The sequence below is a fragment of the Rhinoderma darwinii genome, chromosome 3 (genome assembly GCF_050947455.1).
Source record: "Rhinoderma darwinii isolate aRhiDar2 chromosome 3, aRhiDar2.hap1, whole genome shotgun sequence".
Lineage (NCBI taxonomy): Eukaryota > Metazoa > Chordata > Amphibia > Anura > Rhinodermatidae > Rhinoderma > Rhinoderma darwinii.
In genome coordinates, this window is record NC_134689.1 from 430,034,147 (window position 1) to 430,057,829 (window position 23,683).

A 23,683-nucleotide genomic window follows, 5' to 3' on the forward strand; every position below is an offset into this window, starting at 1 on the left:
CTGGTACCTAAAGGTAATTCTCAAGACAATGTATGTAGGTGCCCACTATGGCTGACATGCATTGCCAGAGTTCCAACTGGTGGATTATGGGTTTGAAAGCAACAGGGACAGTACAAATGCCCTTTACCTCTTCAGACGCCAAGTCAGTATGCATAGATGATTTTGTGCAGCATTGCATCGATCCAGAGGTTTTCAAAAATGTGCCCAGCAATACAGGGCTAGGATGAGTAGAAAATTGAGCCTGTGTGCCCAATTAGGCCTCAGTTTCGCATAAACGCATCCTCAGGGATGTCAGCTGAGGCCTCTTAGAGGAAATATATATTTGTCCGAAGGTGAGGATGGCTGCCAGGACCTATTCTCGTGGCAGAAGCTCATTTAGTAGCGGCCTCTCACTTGTGAAATGTTGCAATGCCGACCAGTTACAAACAGTGAAAATTCAGGACCTTTGCAGCTTTCCCAAGGTGAGTACAGCTGCGGGGAGTCATTTTATTGGAATTGAATTGCTTCACAGGCACAGCTGGCACTGGATTGGGCCAAGATGTAGCAGAGAAAGTGGATAGTGTGTCTTGTTCGGCGCTCGTACTGGCCATGCAGCCTCATCATGAGTATTTTAATTCACGATAGAGACCATAACAGTGAAGCATCCTATATGATAATGATGAAACTTGTTGACAATAGGAAACTTATAGTATATTTGCTGTGTCTTTCTTTACTGGATAAAATAATAATGAACTGTTATTATAAATACCCATAGTCTTGCGGCGGGCGATTGTACCTGCTATGTTTTTAAGTAGAACCTTAACACATTAATTTAAGGACGATTTCGACATATGATATTTTTATGAAATGATTCCTGTATGGCTTTCTTAATGTCTGCATTTCTCAGACTGTATATAATGGGGTTGATCAAAGGGGTAAGCACAGTATAAAACAGTGATAGGATCTTACTGATGGTCGATGATTGACCTCTTGTTGGAACAACATAAACAGCAAATAGACAGCAGTAAAATATAGAGACCACAGTGAGGTGGGAGCTACAGGTGGAGAAGGCTTTCTGTCTACCGGTACTGGATGGAATCCTTAAGATGACGGACACAATTTTAACATAAGATGCAATTATTAATATGGTCGGCATAATGACTGCTGGTATACCTAGTAAGGAGACTTCAAGATGGGCCATGAATGTATCAGAATAGGCAATTTCCAGCAAGGGGACAAGGTCACAGAAAAAATGGTCAATGATATTTTGTCCATAAAAGGTTAATGTCAGTATATTTAGAGTATTAACGAACCCACAGGAAAAACCCAACAACCAGCAGATGACGACCAGTTTCACACATGATGCACTTGTCATGATAGATGTGTAACGGAGGGGATTACAGATGGCCACATATCTGTCATAAGACATCACTGTGAGGAGAAAACACTCAAATACTTCCGAAGTACAGAAAAAATAAAACTGAGTGATGCAACCAGTAAAAGTGATGGTCCCCCCATTATTCAGTAGAATGTGGAGCATTTCGGGGACAATATCTGAGGTCAACAAGATGTCACTGATGGACAGTTGTGTGAGGAAGACGTACATTGGAGTGTGGAGGTTCTTGCTTGTGGACACCAGGGTGATGATCAGGAAATTCCCACATATCGTAAAAAAGTAAATCACAATGAAAAGACCAATGAGAAAAAATCTTAAAGATTGACTGCCTTGAAATCCTAAGAAAAAAATCTCTGTCACCTCAGTCAGATTCTTCTCCTGCATTTAGAACAATAATGTAGATCTCATGTTAAGTCAAGATATTCAGAATACAACATCCCTGTATTTATAATAAACTAAAATACATAATTCCTTATTTAATAAACCCGCAACTTGACTTCATGTCTGTTCTTCTGTATTATTATGACCTTCAATGAAAATACAAGTAAAGTGGCCCATTGGATTAATGTTGTCAGATCCCACAATAAACTAATATGTATGGGGTGTCCCCACTGTCCCTAGATGGGAGAAATTGGGGAAAATAAGGATCACTCAAGTTCTGCCAGGAGATAAGCTCTCCTCGCTTGGTATACACAGTAATGTGCAAAAGTTTTAGACAGTTGTGGAAAAATGCTTCAAATTAAGAATGCTTTCAAAATAGAAGTGTTAGCAGGATTTTTTTTTTATTAATTAACAAATTACAAAGTGAATGAACAAGAGATAAATGTAAATCAAGTCAATATTTGGTGTGACCACCCTTTGCCTTCAAAATAGCATTGTTTGTTCAAGGTACACTTACACACAGTTTTTGAAAGAACTCAGCAGGGTGGTTGTTCCAAACATCTTTGAGAACTAAGCCCAGATCTTCTGTGGATGTCGCTTCCTCAAATCCTTCTGTCTCTTCATGTAATCCCAGACAGACTGGATGATGTTGAGATTAGGGCTCTGTGGGGGCCATATAATTTCCAGGGCTCATTGTTCTTCTTTACACTGAAGATAGTTCTTAATAACCTTGGCTGGATGTTTGGGATCGTTGTCCTGCTGCAAAATAAATTTGGAGTCAATCAGACGCCTCCCTGATGGTATTGCATGATGGACAAGTATCAGCCTGTATTTCTCAGCTTCGTGGACACAGTTAATCTGGACCAAATCCACAACACATTTGCTGAAATGCAGCCACAAACTAGCAAGGAACCTCCACCATGCTTCCCTGCTGCCTGCAGACACTCATTATTGTACCGCTCTCCAGCCCTTTGGAGAAAAAAAACTTCCCTCTGTTACAGCAAATATTTTACATTTTGACTCATCAGTCCAGAGCACCTGCTGCCATTTTTCTGCACCCCAGTTCCTATATTTTCATGCATAGTTGAGTCGCTTGGCCTTGTTTCCACATCAAAGGTATGGATTTCTGGTCGCAATTCTTCCATGAAGGCCAGACTATCTCCGAATAGTAGATGGGTGTACCTGAGTCCCACTGGTTTCTGAGCTGATGGCATTGCTGAATATCTTCCGATTTTGAAGTACGCATGATGTGTTTCACTGTTTCCTTGGCTGATCACTGCGTTTATGGTCCTCAACGTTGCCATTTATTTGTGCTTATTTAAAAGAACTTGAACAGCACATCTTGAAACCCCAGCCTGCTTTAAAATATTTGCCTGGGAGAGACCTTGCTGATGACTGCTATAACTACCTTGTGTCTTGTTGCTCAGTCTTGCCATGGTGGACCTCTAACATGAGGCTGTTTTCCACAACCTCACCTTTGTAGCAGAGTTTGGCTGTTCCTCACTCAGTTTTAAGCCTCTTACACAGCTGTTTCTCTTACAGTTAATTAGTGTGTTTCAACCTACATATGAAAATGATGATCATTATCACTTATTTAGTATGATTAGTTAACCATATACCTGACTATAATCCTACAAAATCCATTATTTTGTGCAAGTGTACCTAGAAGAATTGATGCTGATTTGAGGGCAAAGGTTGGTTACATCAAATATTGATTTACCTTCTATTTCTCTTCTGTTTATTCACTTTGCATTTTGTTAATTGATAAAATAAACTATTATTATTTCTAGTTGAAAGCATTCTTATTTTTCAGCATTTCTCCAGAACTACCTCAAACCTCTGAACAAAATATTATATATATATATATATATATATATATATATATATATATATATATATACAGTGGAGGAAATAAGTATTTGATCCCTTGCTGATTTTGTAAGTTTGCCCACTATCAAAGTCATGAACAGTCTAGAATTTTTAGGCTAGGTTCATTTTACCAGTGAGAGATAGATTATATTAAAAAAAAAAAGGAAAATCACATTGTCAAAATTATATATATATGGAAGACATATATGGAAGACATATATAAAATGGAAGACATACAAAATGACTGTCAATCGACATCGATCTGGGGCTCCATGCAAAATCTCACCTCGTGGGGTATCCTTGATCCTGAGGAAGGTGGGAGCTCAGCCGAAAACTACACGGGGGGAACTTGTTAATGATCTCAAGGCAGCTGGGACCACAGTCACCAAGAAAACCATTGGTAACACATTACGCCGTAATGGATTAAAATCCTGCAGTGCCCGCAAGGTCCCCCTGCTCAAGAAGGCACATGTACAGGCCTGTCTGAAGTTTGCAAATGAACATCTGAATGATTCTGAGAGTGATTGGGAGAAGGTGCTGTGGTCAGATGAGACTAAAATTGAGCTCTTTGGCATTAACTCAACTCGCCGTTTTTGGAGGAAGAGAAATGCTGCCTATGACCCAAAGAACACCGTCCCCACTGTCAAGCATGGAGGTGGAAACATTATGTTTTGGGGGTGTTTCTCTGCTAAGGGCACAGGACTACTTCACCGCATCAATGGGAGAATGGATGGAGCCATGTACCGTCAAATACTGAGTGACAACCTCCTTCCCTCCACCAGGACATTAAAAATGGCTCGTGTCTGGGTCTTCCAGCACGACAATGACCCGAAACATACAGCCAAGGCAACAAATTAGTGGCTCAAAAAGAAGCACATTAAGGTCATGGAGTGGCCTAGCCAGTCTCCAGACCTTAATCCCATCGAAAACTTATGGAGGGAGCTGAAGATCCGAGTTGCCAAGCGACAGCCTCAAAATCTTAATGATTTACAGATGATCTGCAAAGAGGAGTGGGCCAAAATTCCATCTAACATGTGTGCAAACCTCATCATCAACTACTAAAAACATCTGACTGCTGTGCTTGCCAACAAGGGTTTTGCCACCAAGTATTAAGTCTTGTTTGCCAAAGGGATCAAATACTTATTTCTCTGTGCACAATGCAAATAAATATATATAATTTTGACAATGTGATTTTCTGTTTTTTTTTAAAATATAATCTATCTCTCACTGGTAAAATTAACCTAGCCTAAAAATTCTAGACTGTTCATGTCTTTGACAGTGGGCAAACTTACAAAATCAGCAAGGGATCAAATACTTATTTCCTTCACTGTATAAGCCCAATTTAAAAAATGATTTTTAATATGGAAATGTTGTCCTACTGAAAAGTATGTACAGTATATGCCCTCAATACTGGGTCAGGGCTCCTTTTGAATGAATTACTGCATCAATGCTGCGTGGCATGGAGGCAATCAGCCTGTGGCACTGCTGAGGTGTTATCAATGCGGCGTGGCATGGAGGTGATCAGCCTGTGGAACTGCTGAGGTGTTATGAATGCGGTGTGGCATGGGGGCGATCAGCTTGGGGCACTGCTGAGGTGTTATCAATGCATCGTAGCATGGAGGCGATCAGCCTGTGGCACCGCTGAGGTGTTATCAATGTGGCGTGGCATGGGGGCGATCACCCTGTGGCACTGCTGAGGTGTTATCAATGCGGCATGGCATGGAGGTGATGAGCTTGTGGCACTGCTGAGGTGTTATCAATGTGGAGTGGAATGGAGGTGATCAACCTGTGGCACTGCTGAGGTGTTATCAATGCAGCGTGGCATGGGCGCGATCAGCCTGTGGCACTGCTGAGGTGTTATGGAAGCCCAGTTTGCTTTGATATCGGCCTTCAGCTCGTCCGCATTGTTGGGTCTAGTGTCTCTCATCTTCCTCTTGACAATACCCTATAGATTCTCTATGGGGTTTAGGTCAGACGAGTTTGGCCAATCAAGCGCAGTGATTCTGTGGTTATTACACCAGGTATTGGTACTTTTGGCAGTGTGGACAGGTCCCAAGTCCTGCTGGAAAATGGAATCAGCTTCTCCATTAAACTTGTCAGCGGAGGGAAGCATGAAGTGCTGGGAAATGTCCTGCTAGACGACTGCAGGATTATGTATAGTATGCCAAGATTTCAGTATCAAAAATAATTTTTGAAATTGGGCTTATTTAATAGACACTATATTTTGGTTTTTCATTAACTGTTAGCCATAACCATCAATATTAAAAGAAATAAATGCTGGAAATAGATCAATTTTCTTTTCTTAATGCTTCGGTTTTATTCTGCATACGATGTATAATGTACTTTTTTCCCTCTATTTTTTGTATGTAACAAAAAAAAGAAGGGAATAAATATATAAATGAATAATCTCTCCTCTGTATCTGCCCTCTCCTCAGCCTATACTCATCAATTAGTCTTATTATTTTTATTCCATTTATTTTCATTGATAAATCTACTCTATTCCTGATCAGGGCTTCCATAAATTCTCAAGTCTAATTTAATCTGATATTTTTCAAGAATTCCCTCATAAATATTCTGCTTATTATCACTACTACCAAAATATTTGACTCACTTTTATTGGCATTACATGAGCCCTATATGACATAACTTGAAATACTTTTCTAATTACATTTTAAAAAAAAGACTTACCCCCAACTTAAGGTTGTCAAGACATACTGGGAGTTGTAGTTTCTTAACAGCGGGATTGCTAAATTTGAAGACCATGCACAATGATAAAATAATACAAATGCAGTCATTTAAAATTGTCTTACTGAGGTTTGTTTTTGTCTATAAAATCTTCCAACCTTCCAATTCTACCATTAAAAGGAAACCCATTACCCTCTGGAGCACCTTACCATAGGAACAATTTTCTTTTAAACATATTCTCATGTTTTTGGATCAATTTGCTTTTGATTACTACTTAAAAATATTAATAAAGTATGTAATCACTGACTGAGGGTCTAACTTTTACCGGGATAGCATGGAATGGTGGACAATCTAGATTTAAAAAAAAGGAAAAGAAACATAATCCAACAGTAACATTAAAATAAATATCAAAACCTTTGCTCTAGGTCTGGATTCACACATACAGATTTCAGGGCAGTTTTTTTTTTCTTTTTAGCCAAAGCCAGGAGTGGACCCAAAACAGAGTAAGGCCCTGATCACATTGAGTTTTTTGGTGCTGTTTTTTACGTGGAAACCGCGTCGGAAACCATGTTGGAAACCGCTAGAAAATACGTCCGAAAACGCCTCCCATAGATTTCAATGGGAGACCGAAAAAACCGCTCGCTGGAAAAAGAAGCGTCATGCCCTTTTGTTCAGGCGTTTCCTTCTCTGACTTCGCATTGACATCAAAGAGAGGCAGAGAAAGCGTTTTTTTGTGGCATTTTTTACCCGTGGCGCTTAATGGAAACGCGGCAAAAACCGCGGCAAATGTTCTGCTGGCAGGTCAAAATCTGCCTCAAAATTCGTGAAGGAATTTTGAGGCAGAATTTTTCGCCTGCAAAAAACTCTGTGTGAACAGGGCCTTAGAAAGGAAATTTGTGCATTTTTCGTGACTTTTTAATTGGTGTTTTTAACAGATTTTTTTGTCATGTTTTTTTTCTGCGGTCAGATGTTACATTAAATCTACAGTGAAATATAAAATGCACTTCATACAACTGCTTTTTGGTTTGTGGCGTTTTTTAGGTGACATTGCGGTCTGTGGCGTTTTTTTAAATGCCGCATGCTCTGGGTATGGAGTTTTTTCAGGATTCTCTTTGTGTTTGACTCAAAAAAAACTGCCTCAATTACTAGATTTGTGATTTCAGCCTAATGGTGGATTCTATGAGAATGTCACAGAATATGTCTATGATAGATCCCGAGGCACAGTCAGTGAGTGACATCCCTGATACATAGAAGTACAACAATTTGTATATAAAACTTTAAAAACTCCTCCAACCGTACTCACATTGTGCAGCTCCATGGCCCTGAAAAGAAATGTTCCTTTTTCTTGACATAAATCTTATTTCTCTGAGTCATATAATTACCATGAATGAGGAAATCTCGAGTAATTAGTGATTGTTTTATCAGATGATGTGTAATAATCAGACGCTGAGACATGTTATATAGAACGTGTCACACAGTGACTACCTGTACCTGCATATATATATATATACACAGCACGAGGCAAGGGACCATGGGAAAAATGCTCTATGGAGACTTGTTTATTGCCTCTTGTGATCCAATCTAGAAATCTCTTCATTGACAATTAGCAGCTTGTCCCCAGATCACTCACGTCAATTATATCAGGAAAAAAAAAATCCTTTGAAATTTTGCATTTCATCCTTCTACAAGTTAATGGGGACGTACAGGATTAGAAAAACATTCTGCTTTATTCCAAAAACAGTGGCATACCTGTCCATAGGTTGTGAGTGTTGCAGTTCAGTCCTATTAGGCTAAGTCCAAATGGAGCGGCCCTGACACGTTCGCGAGGCGGCCAACTACTGCACCGCAACTATGTTCGGACCAGCTGTCAACTGGCCTGTTAATGGTCGCGCTTTATTCGGCGTACCTGCAAAATTGAGTCGCCACATATTGTGTATTAATTAATAACCGCTCGATTTTGCAGGTAAAGGGCCGTTTTGCCCACAATAATGCACGCCCATTAACAGGCTAGTTGACAGCCGCGCCGATCATGGTGCCAGCGCAGTTGTTGACTGCGTCGCCACCATGTTGGGGTCGCTCCGTTTGGTCTTTTCATAATTGGAAAAACCAGACTCAATCTATGAAAAGGTCGTGGCTCAGTACCTGGAAGAAAGCAGCCGTGTTTTTTTTTAATCCTGGACAACATCTTTAACATCAGGAAAACATATTATTGTAGGTAGATTTTAACTTTAGTAAAAAAGTTATAGAAATGCACTTGGATAGAGGGACAAAGTCCACATGTAAGAGAGTCAGTTTCTTGTGTGTTGGCTTTGACCCTGAAATGTTACCCCACTCAAAGATGGTGCAACTATGGAGATGAAGACCGCTAAGTTCAATGCAACTTCACTCTGGGCACAATGTGTAATGGTTACAAACAGTGGGACTTAGATTGGCGGTTAGAGTCTCAAATGGGTACACAGCTTGGAGGGTTACAAATGTAGGCACAAAGCTTGTCAGTTACAGTCTTAGATTTTGATGGGCATTTAAATTGTTGGTTACAGTCTCTAATGGGCACTTCTCTTGGTGGTTACAGTCTCTAATGAGCACTTCTCTTGGCAGTTACTGTCCATAATGGGCACTTTGCTTGGCGGTTACAGTCTCTAATGGGCACTTCTCTTGGTGGTTACAGTCTCTGATAGGCACTTCTCTTGGCGGTTACAGTCTGTAATGGGCACTTTGCTTGGCGGTTACAGTCTCTGATTGGCACTTCTCTTGGCAGTTATAGTCTCTGGTCTTTGGTTATACTTGCTGGCAGGGGTGACAAGGTTTTCAGGATACACAGGGCCTTCTCCAGTGACACAGCACTCTCCTTGGCAGACCCGAGTAATTCAGCAGTCTGGTTTTGGATCAAGGTGCCGGCAGCAAACCACAAACGCTCAGCTGGATGCACAGGGTCACTGCTTTTTAAGCATCAAATCCTGGCAGGGCCCATTCCTCTCCACAGATCTTTTCCAGATCTCATTGTCAGTCCCATACGCTACTTGTCTCGCACCTGACAGGATCTCTATCTGCTCTTAATACACACTCAATATTCTCCTCGAGGAGTGCCAAAACACCTCCCCAATACAAATCTTGCCATCTTTAACGCATTAAATAAACAGTGTCAAGAAACTTTAACACTTTCACTCTGCTGATCTGTATATTTACGTTGGGAAAGGGTCTTTAAATATGGAGCTTGCTCAAAAGCAGAGCAAGTGCCATAGATGCCGGGTCTCTGCTGTGTTGCACAGCAGGGAACCAGTGGCAATGCATGTGATCATAAAAATTCTGATTGCAAGCATTTAAATCCTCAGATGCCGTGTCAGATATGACCATGGGCATCTGAGGGGTTATTACTGTCCCTTTTGCTTCAGGGCCGACAACCCAACAACCAGCAGATGACGACCAGTTTCATACAATATCCACCTGTCATGATAGAGGTGTAACGGAGGGGGAAAAAAGCATTTTTTGTTTTTGTAACTGTTACCTTTTTATTTTTAGACTTTTATTAAATATTTTTATTAACTTTAAAAAAAAAAAAAAAATTGTACCACTAGGGTACTTGAATACCTGCAGCTCTGATCGCTGCTAGAATATATTACACTACTTAAGTATTGTAATGTATTCTAATCGTCAGTTTGACACTGAAAGAGATGTATTGGAAGCCTATGAGGACCAGGCGGAGGCACCATTTAGATGGAATTTGGGGGGCATACTCACATTTTGGGCTGACCGCCCCAAAATGTCAAAATTGCACTCTGGGTGCTATGTAAGCACTACGGCTTTACAGTGAGGGGGTAGAGAAAGTACATTGATGTTTGATGGTTACAGGATAAAAGTTCTGAATCACTGAAACCAGCAGTTCTATTATTAACTCCCTGGTTCACTCATGGATCTCAGGCGATTGACATAGAGCTCACAGTAAAATAGCACATAAAGGTACTTACTGGTGAGGTACTCACAGCAGTGTTCTGAGCCCTCACAGGAAACTTGCACTCTGGGTGCTATATGTGCCCAGGGGCTTTAAATATCTTTCTCATGTGATTATACCATGTCAAATCTGTTTTCAGATGGATCTGTGAAAAAACACAGTGAAATCGATACCTCACTTATTTTATATTCATCGTTGGATTTTCACGAAAAACCGGTCATTTAAAAAATCCACATCCAAACAGCTCTAGCATGCATGCCTAACACCTCTTCCTAAGCCCTGTCATGGGATACACTCAAAGAAGTGTTACAAACCCTCACAGGAGATTAGGGGGAGGAACCTACTCACATTTTGGGGTCACTACCGCAACATGTCAAGAAATGCACTCTGGGTGCTATATGTGCCATGGGGCTTTAAATAGCTTTCTTGTGATAATACGGTGTCAAATCTGTTTTCAGATGAATCTGTGAAAAAACCACTGTGCAATCGATACTGCACTTATTTTACATTCATCAGCGGTGTTTCACCAAAAACCGGTCTAAACGTTTGTAAGTGTATGATGCTGATTGGTCAGCATCATACACTCCTCTGTACAACACCCAGTTGGTAAAAAGTAAAAACACGCCTAATTGTCTATTAACCCCTTAATGACCGGGCATGTTTGCACCCTAATGACCAAGCCAGTTTTGTCAAATCTGGTATGTCTGACTTTATCAGAGAATAACTCTGTGAAAGTTTTGAATATCCAAGTAATTCTGACATTGTTTTTTGTCACATGTACTTTATTTTAGTGGTAAAAGTAGACTGATACAATTTGCGGAAATTAATTAAAAAATAGAAAAAATTAAGAAATTTTGTAAAAATTACCATTTTCCCTATTTTTAACTGCAATATGTCACACATGTACACACATACTGTACACATTTTTTTTATTAAATATATATTTCCATCTCTTTATTTTGGCAGCACTTTTGAAAAAATAAAATACATTTTCAGCAATTTAGAGGACTTACAAATTGAATAATAATTTTATAATTTTTGAAGTACATTTTAGAAAACCAGACCACTTAAGGTATTTATCTAGGGGTATAGTAAGTATTTTGACCACACAGTGTTTTGCTAAATTTAATACATAGTAGGTGAAAAAAAAAAAATTTCCCTTTTTTTCATAAAAGTATCAGTTTGAAGACCGATTTCTTTATAAAGCGACCATGAGAATGAAGAAACACACCACAAAATATATCACCCTGTTTCTCCTGTTTTCAAAAATACCCACATTGTGGCCCTAATGCGTTGCCTGGACACACGGCAGGATCCAAAAGGAAGGGAGCCCACGTAGGCTTTCAGGACTCATATTTTGCTTGAAAATGTTTTAGGCCCCACTGTACATTTGGAGAGGCTTTGAGCTGCCAGAACGATAGAAACTCCCAATAAACTACCCCATTTAGAAAACTAGACCCCATGAGGTATTTTTTTAGGGGTATAGTAAGTATTTTGACCACACAGTTTTTTGCTAAATTTAATGCATAACAGGTGAAAAAAATAATAATTTCACTTTTTTCATAAAAGTATCAGTTTGAAGACCGATTTCTTTGTAAAGCGAACATGAAAATGAAGAAACACACCACAAAATCTATCACCCTGTTTCCCTTGTTTTCAAAATTACCCACATTGTGGCCCTAATGCGTTGCCTGGACACGCAGCAGGGCCCAAAAGGAAGGGAGCACCCGGAGGCTTTCAGGACTCATATTTTGCTTGAAAATGTTTTAGGCCCCACTGTACATTTGGAGAGGCTTTGAGCTGCCAGAACTATAGAAACTCCCCATAAACTACCCCATTTAGAAAACTAGACCCCATAAGGTATTTATTTAGGGGTATAGTAAGTATTTTGACACCACAGTTTTTTGCTAAATTTAATGCATAACAGGTGAAAAAAATAATAATTTCACTTTTTTCATAAAAGTATCAGTTGGAAGACCGATTTCTTTGTAAAGCGAACATGAAAATGAAGAAACACACCACAAAATCTATCACCCTGTTTCTCCTGTTTTCAAAAATACCCACATTGTGGCCCTAATGCGTTGTTTGGACACACGGCAGGGCCCCAAAGGAAGGGAGCACCCGGAGGCTTTCAGGACTCATATTTTGCTTGAAAATGTTTTAGGCCCCACTGTACATTTGGAGAAGCTTTGAGCTGCCAGAACGATAAAAACTCCCCATAAACGACCCCATTTAGAAAACTAAACCCCTTAAGGTATTTATCTAGGGGTATAGTTAGCATTTTGACCACACAGGTTTTTCGCTAAATATATTGGAATTAGTCTGTAAAAATTAAAATGTACTTTTTTTCTGAAACAACATAGAAATTTTTAATATTTACAAGGAATAACGAAAAAAATGCACCCCAACATTTGTAAAGCAATGTCTCCCGATTACGACAATACCCCATATGTGGTAAAAACTGCTGTTTGGACCCACAGCAGGGCTCAGAAGTGAAGGAGCGCCATTTGGATTTCTGATTTTTCTGGAATGGTTTTCGGTGTCATGTCGCATTTGCAATGCACTGGAGGGACCAAAACAGTGGAAACCCACCAAAAGTGACCCCATTTTGGAAAAACATTCAAGGAATTTTCTAGGGGTATAGTGAGCATTTATACCCCACGGGTCTTTTGCAGAGTTTATTAGAATTAGGGCGCGAAAATTAATATCAAAATTTTTCCACTAAAATGTTGCATTTTCTCATTTTCACAAGGGATAAAGGAGGAAAAAAAACAACCAATTTTTTATAAAGTAAATTCTCCTGAGCATCGTCAGCCTTCGTGGGGGCTGCCGATGTGCTTCAAACCACTTAAATGCGGCGACGGCAATCCGTCGCCGCACTTAAGGGGTTAATTGCCGAAAGCAGCGGCGATGGTCCGCTGTCCGGCGAGACTGATGTGACAGCTGTCTAGGACAGCTGTCAGAGCGGGTCTGTCACTCTGTGTTTACACAGAGTGACAGTTTGAAATACTGACGAAAATGAACGTCATGGTGCGCGATCTAGCAACCGACCATGATGTTCATTTTCGGCATCGGTCGTTAAAGGGTTAATTCTAATAAATAAACGATATCATAAACAATAGTAGTACAAAAGCCCTAATTTTGTATACACATCTAGCCTTTGACGCTCTGACCTACCATATAAAAACTCAGGCCAGCAGGACAGATGTAGCCCGCGCAGCGGGCCAAAATAATGATGCCTTTTTCACTAAAATGGGTATAAATAATCATTTTCCACAATGCTGTCCCAGAGCATTTCACAACAAGCAACGGACCGCGGGTCTGATGGAATCGACCTAGGCGTCCATTCGTTCGACTTACACAGACGAATAATAAGATACCTGACTCGGTCATTTGCTGTAAATAGGGAACCCTTTCTTGCCCCAGAAACATGGCGCAGTTCCTTCATTTATAGCTAAATTTGAGCGGTTTTAGCAAAATATTTCCGTAACTGTTTATTGTAAAGTTCCGAGCCCTGGAACGTTCATGCATCACCATGTCCTGAGTATGTCTACCACAACTCATGAACCTGCGTTGTGCGGTTTGCCCTGAAAAACCTCGTCACGAGGGCTGTATTTTAGGCTCGTTTACAATAAAGAAACAATATCTAATAAAGAAGCAATATCTGAGAAGCTAATCTTCCAAAAGCCATAACATTTTATATACTCGTAGCCTTTGATACTCTTACCTACACCCTAAAAAATCAGGGCACCCAAACAAACGTAAAATTGTTGAACAAACAAATCTCTGTGCTGAATAATTTATCGCTATCAACCCCGGTAATTTTTAATGCCAGGCCCTATAGGTCCGACGATCCCTTCCACCCAGGTCTCTGAATGCCCCATAGGCCCAACCAGCCTAGGAGAGGTTGGTCAGAATGGGCCAACCGATGGAGCTTCCCACCCGTTTGTAAATCTCTGTATTTATTTATTTTTTCGTTTTTTTGAGTCAACTTTAGATGGTGCAAAAGTAAAGGCCTGGCCATGACAGAGCCTATATGATGTCATGCAGATATGAGTCTCTACAGTTACCTACAAGGGAGCCTTAGCCACTCCATTTGCCATTGTATGGCATCAGCGTATGACATCATATTCCAGAAGCATTGTTCCTAGGGGAGAATACCTTTATAAAATAGCACCCAATGGCGACTGACACAGGTTTTTTTTCCGTATTCTGTGTAAATTCATAAATTTTCTTGAGAGAAAATTGGAGACATACAGAGGTACAGTGTGGCTCCATACATTTCTTGGCTGCTGAACTACAGTTCTGTACAATTCAGAACTACTCAGTCATCTATAATTGAATTATTAAGCTTCCTTACTATATATACCTGTAGTCATTATGAAAACCATCATAATCATTATCTCTTATGGTAAAATTGCATCTGTCATCTTAAGGATTCCATCCGGTACAGGTAGGCAGAAAGCCTTCTCCACCTGTAGCTCCCACCTCACTGTGGTCTCCATATTTTACTGCGCTCTGTTCACTGCTTATGTCACTGCTTATGGGCAGTGTTAGGGTATGTTCACACGATGAGAGGCATTTACGTGTGAAAAGACAGACTGTTTGCAGCTGCCTCGTTTCACACGTAAATGCTCCTCCTCGTAATTTACGAGGCGTCTGAGACGCTCTGAGACGCTCGTAAATCTTGAGCTGTGCTTCATTGAGTTCAATGAAGAACAGCTCAAATTACGTGGCAAAGAAGTGCCCTGCACTTCTTTGCCGAGGCAGTCCATTTACGCGTCGTCGTTTGACAGCTGTCAAACGACGACGCGTAAATTACAGGTTGTCTGCACAGTACGTCGGCAAACCCATTCAAATGAATGGGCAGATGTTTGCCGACGTATTGCAGCCCTATTTTCAGACGTAAAACGAGGCATACGTTTACGTCTGAAAATAGGTCGTGTGAACCCAGCCTTAGAAGCATCCAGCCTCTAACAAGCGTTTTAGGGTTCAAGTGGCGAAAAAATTCCAAGCACGCTAGAGTGTGTTTTAGAGTCTATTTTACCTTTTGGGACCGAAAGTTTTGTATGGACGGACGCGGTGCGTTATGGACTTTCGCTATTACCACCGGTGGTGAAAAGTCAAAAATGAAATCTTCAGGGAAGTGACCGGCGTAGTTTCTGACTCCGGAAGTTTACCACTAAAGGTCTAAGCAAGAAATATGTACAGTTTCGTGGTGGTGGCATGCAGGGTTTACGCCCAACAAAATGGACTGCATACGGAAATAATCCATGTGTGGTTCATTATGCCGATCTAATTGCCAGGCAAGGTTAGGGCGGGCCGATTTTCCCTCTTTCTGTTATTTTGCGGTCAGTAAAATACAGAAGACACACGAGTGCAATACGTACGCAAAATATGGAGAAACAGAACGGATGTGGAATGATCAGGGAAACCATACGGACATCAAAATGAACACTCGGGTCAGTTTTTCACGGTCGCATAAGGATGTGTGTATGAGGCATTAAGCACATACTTTTTTCAGACACGAAGTGTCGGGCTATTGAATTTCAGACCAGCAGAGTTGGCTTAACTAATAAAATGTGTCCCCCAAAAATCTGTCAATTTATTCTTTTATGTATAGAGATGTGGAATATGTGTATTGTGTATACTATAATAGATGAAGCTATAACACCCAAATATAAATGTCCCTTTATAATCTTAAGTGCGTAAAGCCTCTGTACCCAAGTTGTTAGGGTAGGAGTCGGAGCAGATAGGGTCTGGTAGGGCAGACAAATATGGGAGTGCAAGGAATGTTTTTTTTTAATCTTTGCAATAACCTACATGCTGCATGACGTGGACAGATTACTTTGCAGAGTAACATGCAGATAATGCTAACTTGCTTCTGATATTCCATAATAACAGTCTGGACATGCTGGAAGTTGTAGTTCTCTCCTTATACCTCTCCCTGTAATGTCTTCCGATATCCCATAATAACAGTCTGGACATGCTGGGAGTTGTAGTCCTCTCCTATTATACTCCTCTCTGTAATGCTCTCTAATATCCCATAATAAAAGCCTGGACATGCTGGGAGTTGTAGTACTCCTCTTATACCTCCTCCCCGTAATGTCCTCTGATATCCAATAATAGCCGCCTGAGCATGCTGTGAGTTGTAGTCCTCTCCTCCTATACTCCTTCAAGTAATGTCCTCTGATATCACATAACAGCCTATAAATGCTGGGAGTTGTAGTTCTCTCCTCTTATACCTCCTCCCTGTAATGTCCTCTGATATTCCATAATAACAGTCTGGATATGCTGGGAGTTGTAGTACTTTCCTCTTATACCTTCTCCCTGTAATGTCCTCTGATATCCCATAATAACAGTCTGGACATGCTGGGAGTTGTAGTTCTCTTCTCTTATACTCCTCCCTGCAGTGTCCTCTGATATACAATAATACAGTCTGGACATGTTGGGAGTTGTAGTTCTCTCGTATACTCCTCCCTGTAATGTCCTCTGATATCCCATAATAACAGTCTGGACATTCTGGGAGTTGTAGTTCTCAATTATACTTCCTCCCTGTAATGCCGTCTGATATCTCATAATAACAGTCTGGACATGCTGGGAGTTGTAATTCTCTTCACTTATACCTCTTTCCTGTAGCGTTCTCTGATATCCCATAATAACATTCTTGACATACTGGGAGTTGTAGTTCTCTTTTCTTTTATACTCCTCCCTGTAATGTCCTCTGATATCACATAATAACAGTCTGGACATGCTGGGAGTTGTAGTCTTCTCTTATACTCCTCCCTGTAATGTCCTCTGATATTCCACAATAACATGCTTGACATGCTGGGAGTTGTAGTTCTCTTCTCTTATACCTCCTCCCTGTAATGTCGTCTAATATACCATAATAACAGGTGATGCCTGCTGGGAGTAGTAGTACTCTCCTCTTATACTCCTCTCTGTAATGTTCTCTGATGTCCTACAATAACAGTCTTGTCATGCTGGGAGTTGTAGTCCTCTCCTCTTATACTCCCTCATGTAATGTCCTCTGATATCACATAATAACAGCCTGGACATGCTGGGAATTGTAGTTCTCTCCTCTTATACTCCTCACTGCAGTGTCTTCTGATATACAATAATAACAGCCTGGACATGCTGGGAGTTGTAGTTCTCTCTTATACTCCTCCCTGTAATGTCCTCTGATATCCCATAATAACAGTCTGGACATTCTGGGAGTTGTAGTTCTCTCTTGTACTTCCTCCCTGTAATGTCGTTTGATATCTCATAATAACAGTCTGGACATGCTGGGAATTGTAGTCATCTTCTCTTGTACTCCTCCCTGTAATGCTCTCTGAAATCACATAATAACACCCTGGACATGCTGGGAGTTGTAGTTCTCTACTTTTATACCTCTCCCTGTAACGTCCTCTGATATCCCATAATAACATTCTGGACATGCTGGGAGTTGTAGTTCTCTCCCCTTCTACTCCTCCCTGTAATGTCCTCTGATATCCCATAATAACAGTCTGGACATGCTGGGAATTGTAGTTCTCTCCTCTTATACTCCTCACTGCAGTGTCTTCTGATATACAATAATAACAGTCTGGACATGCTAGGAGTTGTAGTTCTCTCTTATACTCCTCCCTGTAATGTCCTCTGATATCCCATAATAACAGTCTGGACATTCTGGGAGTTGTAGTTCTCTCTTATACTTCCTCCCTGCAATGTTGTTTGATATCTCAAAATAACAGTCTGGACATGCTGGGAGTTGTAATTCTCTTCTCTTATACCTCTTTCCTGTAACGTCCTCTGATATCCCATAATAACAATCTTGACATGCTGGGAGTTGTAGTTCTCTACTTTTATACCTCTCCCTGTAATGTCCTCTGATATCCCATAATAACAGTCTGGACATGCTGAGAATTGTAGTTCTCTCCTCTTATACTCCTCACTGCAGTGTCTTCTGATATACAATAATAACAGTCTGGACATGGTGGGAGTTGTAGTCATCTTCTCTTGTACTCCTCCCTGTAATGCTCTCTGATATCACATAATAACACCCTGGACATGCTGGGAGTTGTAGTTCTCTACTTTTATACCTCTCCCTGTAATGTCCTCTGATATCCCATAATAACAGTCTGGACATGCTGAGAATTGTAGTTCTCTCCTCTTATACTCCTCACTGCAGTGTCTTCTGATATACAATAATAACAGTCTGGACATGCTGGGAGTTGTAGTTCTCTCTTATACTCCTCCCTGTAATGTCCTCTGATATCCCATAATAACAGTCTGGACATTCTGGGAGTTGTAGTTCTCTCTTGTACTTCCTCCCTGTAATGTCGTTTGATATCTCATAATAACAGTCTGGACATGCTGGGAGTTGTAGTCATCTTCTCTTGTACTCCTCCCTGTAATGCTCTCTGATATCACATAATAACACCCTGGACATTCTGGGAGTTGTAGTTCTCTCCCCTTATACGTCTCCCTGTAATGTCCTCTGATATCCCATAATAACAGTCTGGACATGCTGGGGGTTGTAGTCTACTCCACTTATACTCCTTCCTGTAATGTACTCTGATATCCCATGTCAGTCTGGGCATGCTGGGAGTTGTAGTTCTCTCCTCTTATACCTCTCCCTGTAATGCCCTCTGATATACCATAATAACCATCTGGACATGCTGGGAGTTGTAGTCCTCTACTGTTATACCTCCTCCCTGTAATGTCCTCTGATATCCCATAATAACAGGCTGGACATGCTGGGAGTTGTAGTCCTCTCCTCTTATACCTCCTCCCTGTAATGACCTCTGATATCACATAATAACAGTCTGTACTTGCTGAGAGTTTTAGTTCTCCAGTCTTGTACCTCCTCCCTGTAATGTCCTCTGATATCCCATAATAACAGTCTGGGCATGCTGGGATTTGTAGTTCTCCCGTCTTATACCTCCTCCCTGTAATGGCCTCTGATCAGTGGCGGATTAAGAAGACCATGGGCCCTGGGCTGTTACCCAAACTTGGGCCCCCCTTCTCCACCGCCACCCTGTCGCGCCGTAACTATTGCTAACACTACCTTTTTGCACAAGCATTAACAAATGGGTTACGATTCCCCTTTCACAGGGCTGTGTCCCTACATACTGACAGTATCACACTGTGCAGGGACACAGTGCCAACCCCCCATGTAGACAGCGCCACACACACACCCCCTGTAGCTAGAGCCACACACACAACCCCTGTAGATAGAGCGCCACACACACACACACACACACACACACACCCCTGTAAATAGAGCCACACACACACACCCTGTAGATAGAGCCACACCCACTACCCCTGTAGATAGAGCCACACACACACACACACACACACACCCCTGTAAATAGAGCCACACACACACACCCTGTAGATAGAGCCACACCCACTACCCCTGTAGATAGAGCCACACACACACACACACACACACACCCCTGTAGATAGAGCCACACACACACCCCCTGTAGATAGAGCCACACCCACTACCCCTGTAGATAGAGCCACACACACACACACACACACACACACACCCCTGTAGATAGAGCCACACACACACCCCCTGTAGATAGAGCCCCACACCCCCCCCTGTAGATAGCGCCACACACACACACACACACACACACACACACAACCCCCTGTAGAGAGCGTCACACAGCCCCCTATAGATAGCATTACACAGTCCACTATAGATAGCATCACACAGCACTCCCCCTTATATATAGTGCCACACAGCGCTCCCCCCCTTGTATATAGTATATAGTGTTACACAGCGTCGCTACACTGCAGCCCTGTGATGACATTTTATCCCATATGACTACTGCAGCCTGTCATTGGCCTGTGATTGGCTGCAGCGATCACATGGGGTGAAACATCATCCCAGGAGGCCAGCCCGGACGAAGAAACAGAATTCTGGGAAAGTATAAGATTTTTATTTTTTCGAAATTGCGTTTTTACATAACATCTGTTATTTGTTGCGGGTTTTACCTCCCCATTGAATTAAATGGGGAAAACCAGAAAAAAATTAGCAGCGTTTACGCAAATACAATTGACATGCTGCGGAATAAAAAACCGCACCGCAGATCAATTTCTGAGCTTTTTTTTTTCCCGCTTATCATTTACGCAGCGTGTGATGAGAATTGTTCACATCTAATCTACTCTGCTGCTACTGTATTAGGGCTTGTCCACACTTAACGAAATTGCTGCGTATTTTCCGCCCGGAAAATACGCAGAATAAGGTAGCAGCAAAGTGAGTGAAATTTACCAAATCTTATCCAGACGCTGCGTAAAATTTCCGACCAGACATTTTGTCCTGCGGTGCGTATTTCTCGTACTGCAGCTGTAATGATAGGGTAGGGAGACAGACAGGTGAGCCCTAATCTACCCGCCACTCAGTCCCTGCCTACTTGCAACGACCCGTCCTAAGCGACGGGGTACAACTGGGCGACGGTCCTTACGCTCAGTAAATGCAAGACAGACAAACAGACAAGGGTACACAGAAGCTAGGGAAATGGGGCAGCTGCCCACGGAGACACCGTGAGCAACAAGAGTAGTGACCGAGCCGAGTCAAACCAGGAGAGAACGAAGTACAAAACGCTGAGCAGGAGAGTGGTCAGAAAGCCAAGGTCAATAACAAGCAGAGGATGAGTAGTACAAGCAGCAGCAGCAAGCCAGGAAACAAGCATAGAAGAATCACAGGCAAAGGAGGAACAGGAAAGGCAGGTATAAATAGACAGTGGGCGGGAGCTAGCTCCGTATGGCCAGGCTGTGATAGGCTCTCCCACTCCTAAGTCTGCCATCCTGAGTGGTGGAAGATGGAGTCAGTCTCACAGACATAGGAGCAGGTGCAGACTGATTGCCCACGGGCATCGACACAGAAGCTGTGTCTGGCAAATCCTTTACAGCAGCATGTCAAGTGGACAGAATTGCTGCGTTTCTTCAGAGGAGACGTCACCATCTCCCAACATTGAGAAAAACGCAGCAAAATACGTACCATTTTCTGCAGTAGAAATATATATACACACACACTATATATATATATATATATATATATATATATATATATATAAACATACATACATACATGCATGCATACATGCATACATACATGAGTATGCACGTTATACACATCACAGACACACATGAGTATGCACATTATACACATATAAAGTACACATGAGTATGCACATTATACACATATAAAGTACACATTGTAAACACACATGAGTATGCACATTATACACATATAAAGTACACATGAGTATGCACATTATACACATATAAAGTACACATGAGTATGCACATTATACACATATAAAGTACACATTGTAAACACACATGAGTATGCACATTATACACATATAAAGTACACACGAGTATGCACATTATACACATATAAAGTACACATGAGTATGCACATTATACACATATAAAGTACACATTGTAAACACACATGAGTATGCACATTAAACACATATAAAGTGCACATGAGTATGCACATTATACACATATAAAGTACACATGAGTATGGACATTATACACATATAAAGTACACATGAGTGTGCACATTATACACATATAAAGTACACATGAGTGTGCACATTATACACATATAAAGTAAACATGAGTGTGCACATTATACGCATATAAAGTACGCATGAATATGCACATTATACACATATAAAGTACACATTATAAATGCACATGAGTATGCACATTATACACATATAAAGTACACATTGTAAACACACATGAATATGCACATTATACACATATAAAGTACACATTATAAATGCACATGAGTATGCACATTATACACATATAAAGTACACATTGTAAACACACATGAATATGCACATTATACACATATAAAGTACACATTGTAAACACACATGAGTATGCACATTATACACATATAAAGTACACATCACAGACACACATGCACTTACCTTTTATGTAGGATATTTGTGAGTCTTCACTGCAGCTCTTCTCCTGCTCACAGCCCGACACAGAGCCCGCCGACAGTCTCCCCTCACCCATGTCCCGACTGCTAGCAGCAGGAGGAGAGATGTTTAGAGCAGGGAAGGGGGGCTGGAGGGGGGCTTCTAAAGCAGCACAGACCACAGCTTCTAAGTAGGAGCGAAGCTCCCCTCACCTCATGACTGGTGCGGTCCTGGCACCGGGGATCCCTCCAGTGTTAGCGACGCCACTGGGCATGAGGGGGTTCGGGTGGCCATGGGCCCCCTGGGAGACTTGCGCCCCGGGCAGCCGCCCGAACCACCCTAATGATAATCTGCCACTGGATACATTATATCATATATATATATATTATACAGTGTGTATGACAAACAGTGCAGACAAACGGCGGTGTTACCATAGCAACCAATCACAATCATATATTATAGAATCTGTATGATCAGCACATAGATACATTATATAATATATTATACAGTGTATGACAAATAGTGCAGACAAACAGCGGTGTTACCATAACGACAAATCACAATCATATATTATAGAATCTGCATGATCAGCACATAGATACATTATATCATATATTATACAGTGTGTGTGACACATAGTGCAGACAAACCGCGGTGTTACCATAGCAACCAATCACAATCATATATTATAGAATCTGTATGATCAGCACATAGATACATTATATCATATATTATACAGTGTGTATGACAAATAGTGCAGACAAACCGCGGTGTTACCATAGCAACCAATCACAATCATATATTATAGAATCTGCATGATCAGCACATAGATACATTATATCATATATTATACAGTGTGTATGACAAATAGTGCAGACAAACCGCAGTGTTACCATAGCAACCAATCACAATCATATATTATAGAATCTGCATGATCAGCACATAGATACATTATATCATATATTATACAGTGTGTATGACAAATAGTGCAAACGGCGGTGTTACCATAGCAACCAATCACAATCATATATTATAGAATCTGCATGATCAGCACATAGATACATTATATAATATATTATACAGTGTGTATGACAAATAGTGCAGACAAACAGCGGTGTTACCATAGCAACCAATCACAATCCAGCACCGTTGTTGGTTGCTATGAGCAACACACACTTTTTGTCAGAACTCGTTTACAAAGGGATTCCCCAGAAGTAGTGCAATGTAAAAGTGGACATGTTACCTGCAGTAACCAATCAGGACGCTGCTTTAATTTTCCAAGAGGCTGAGAAAACATAAGAGCTGATTAGTTGTCATGGCGCCCAACGCTTTTCTCCTGCACTTCCCAAGAACTATTTATGATGCTCCTGTATGTTACATCAGTGAATGTGTCTATTTTAGCATCATCATCCTCATCATCACCATCATCATCATCATCATTAACCCCTTAATGACCAGCCTATTTTAGACCTTAAT

The 23,683-nt window shown here is 41.1% G+C and overlaps 1 protein-coding gene across 1 annotated transcript; it reads right to left on the reverse strand.

Annotated features, from left to right (window-relative positions):
- Positions 1 to 811: 811 nt before the first annotated feature.
- LOC142750780 (olfactory receptor 11L1-like) lies at positions 812 to 1,759 on the reverse strand. Its single transcript, XM_075859756.1, has one exon. It carries the CDS (start codon positions 1,757 to 1,759, stop codon positions 812 to 814), a length of 948 nt encoding a protein of 315 aa, XP_075715871.1.
- Positions 1,760 to 23,683: the final 21,924 nt, after the last annotated feature.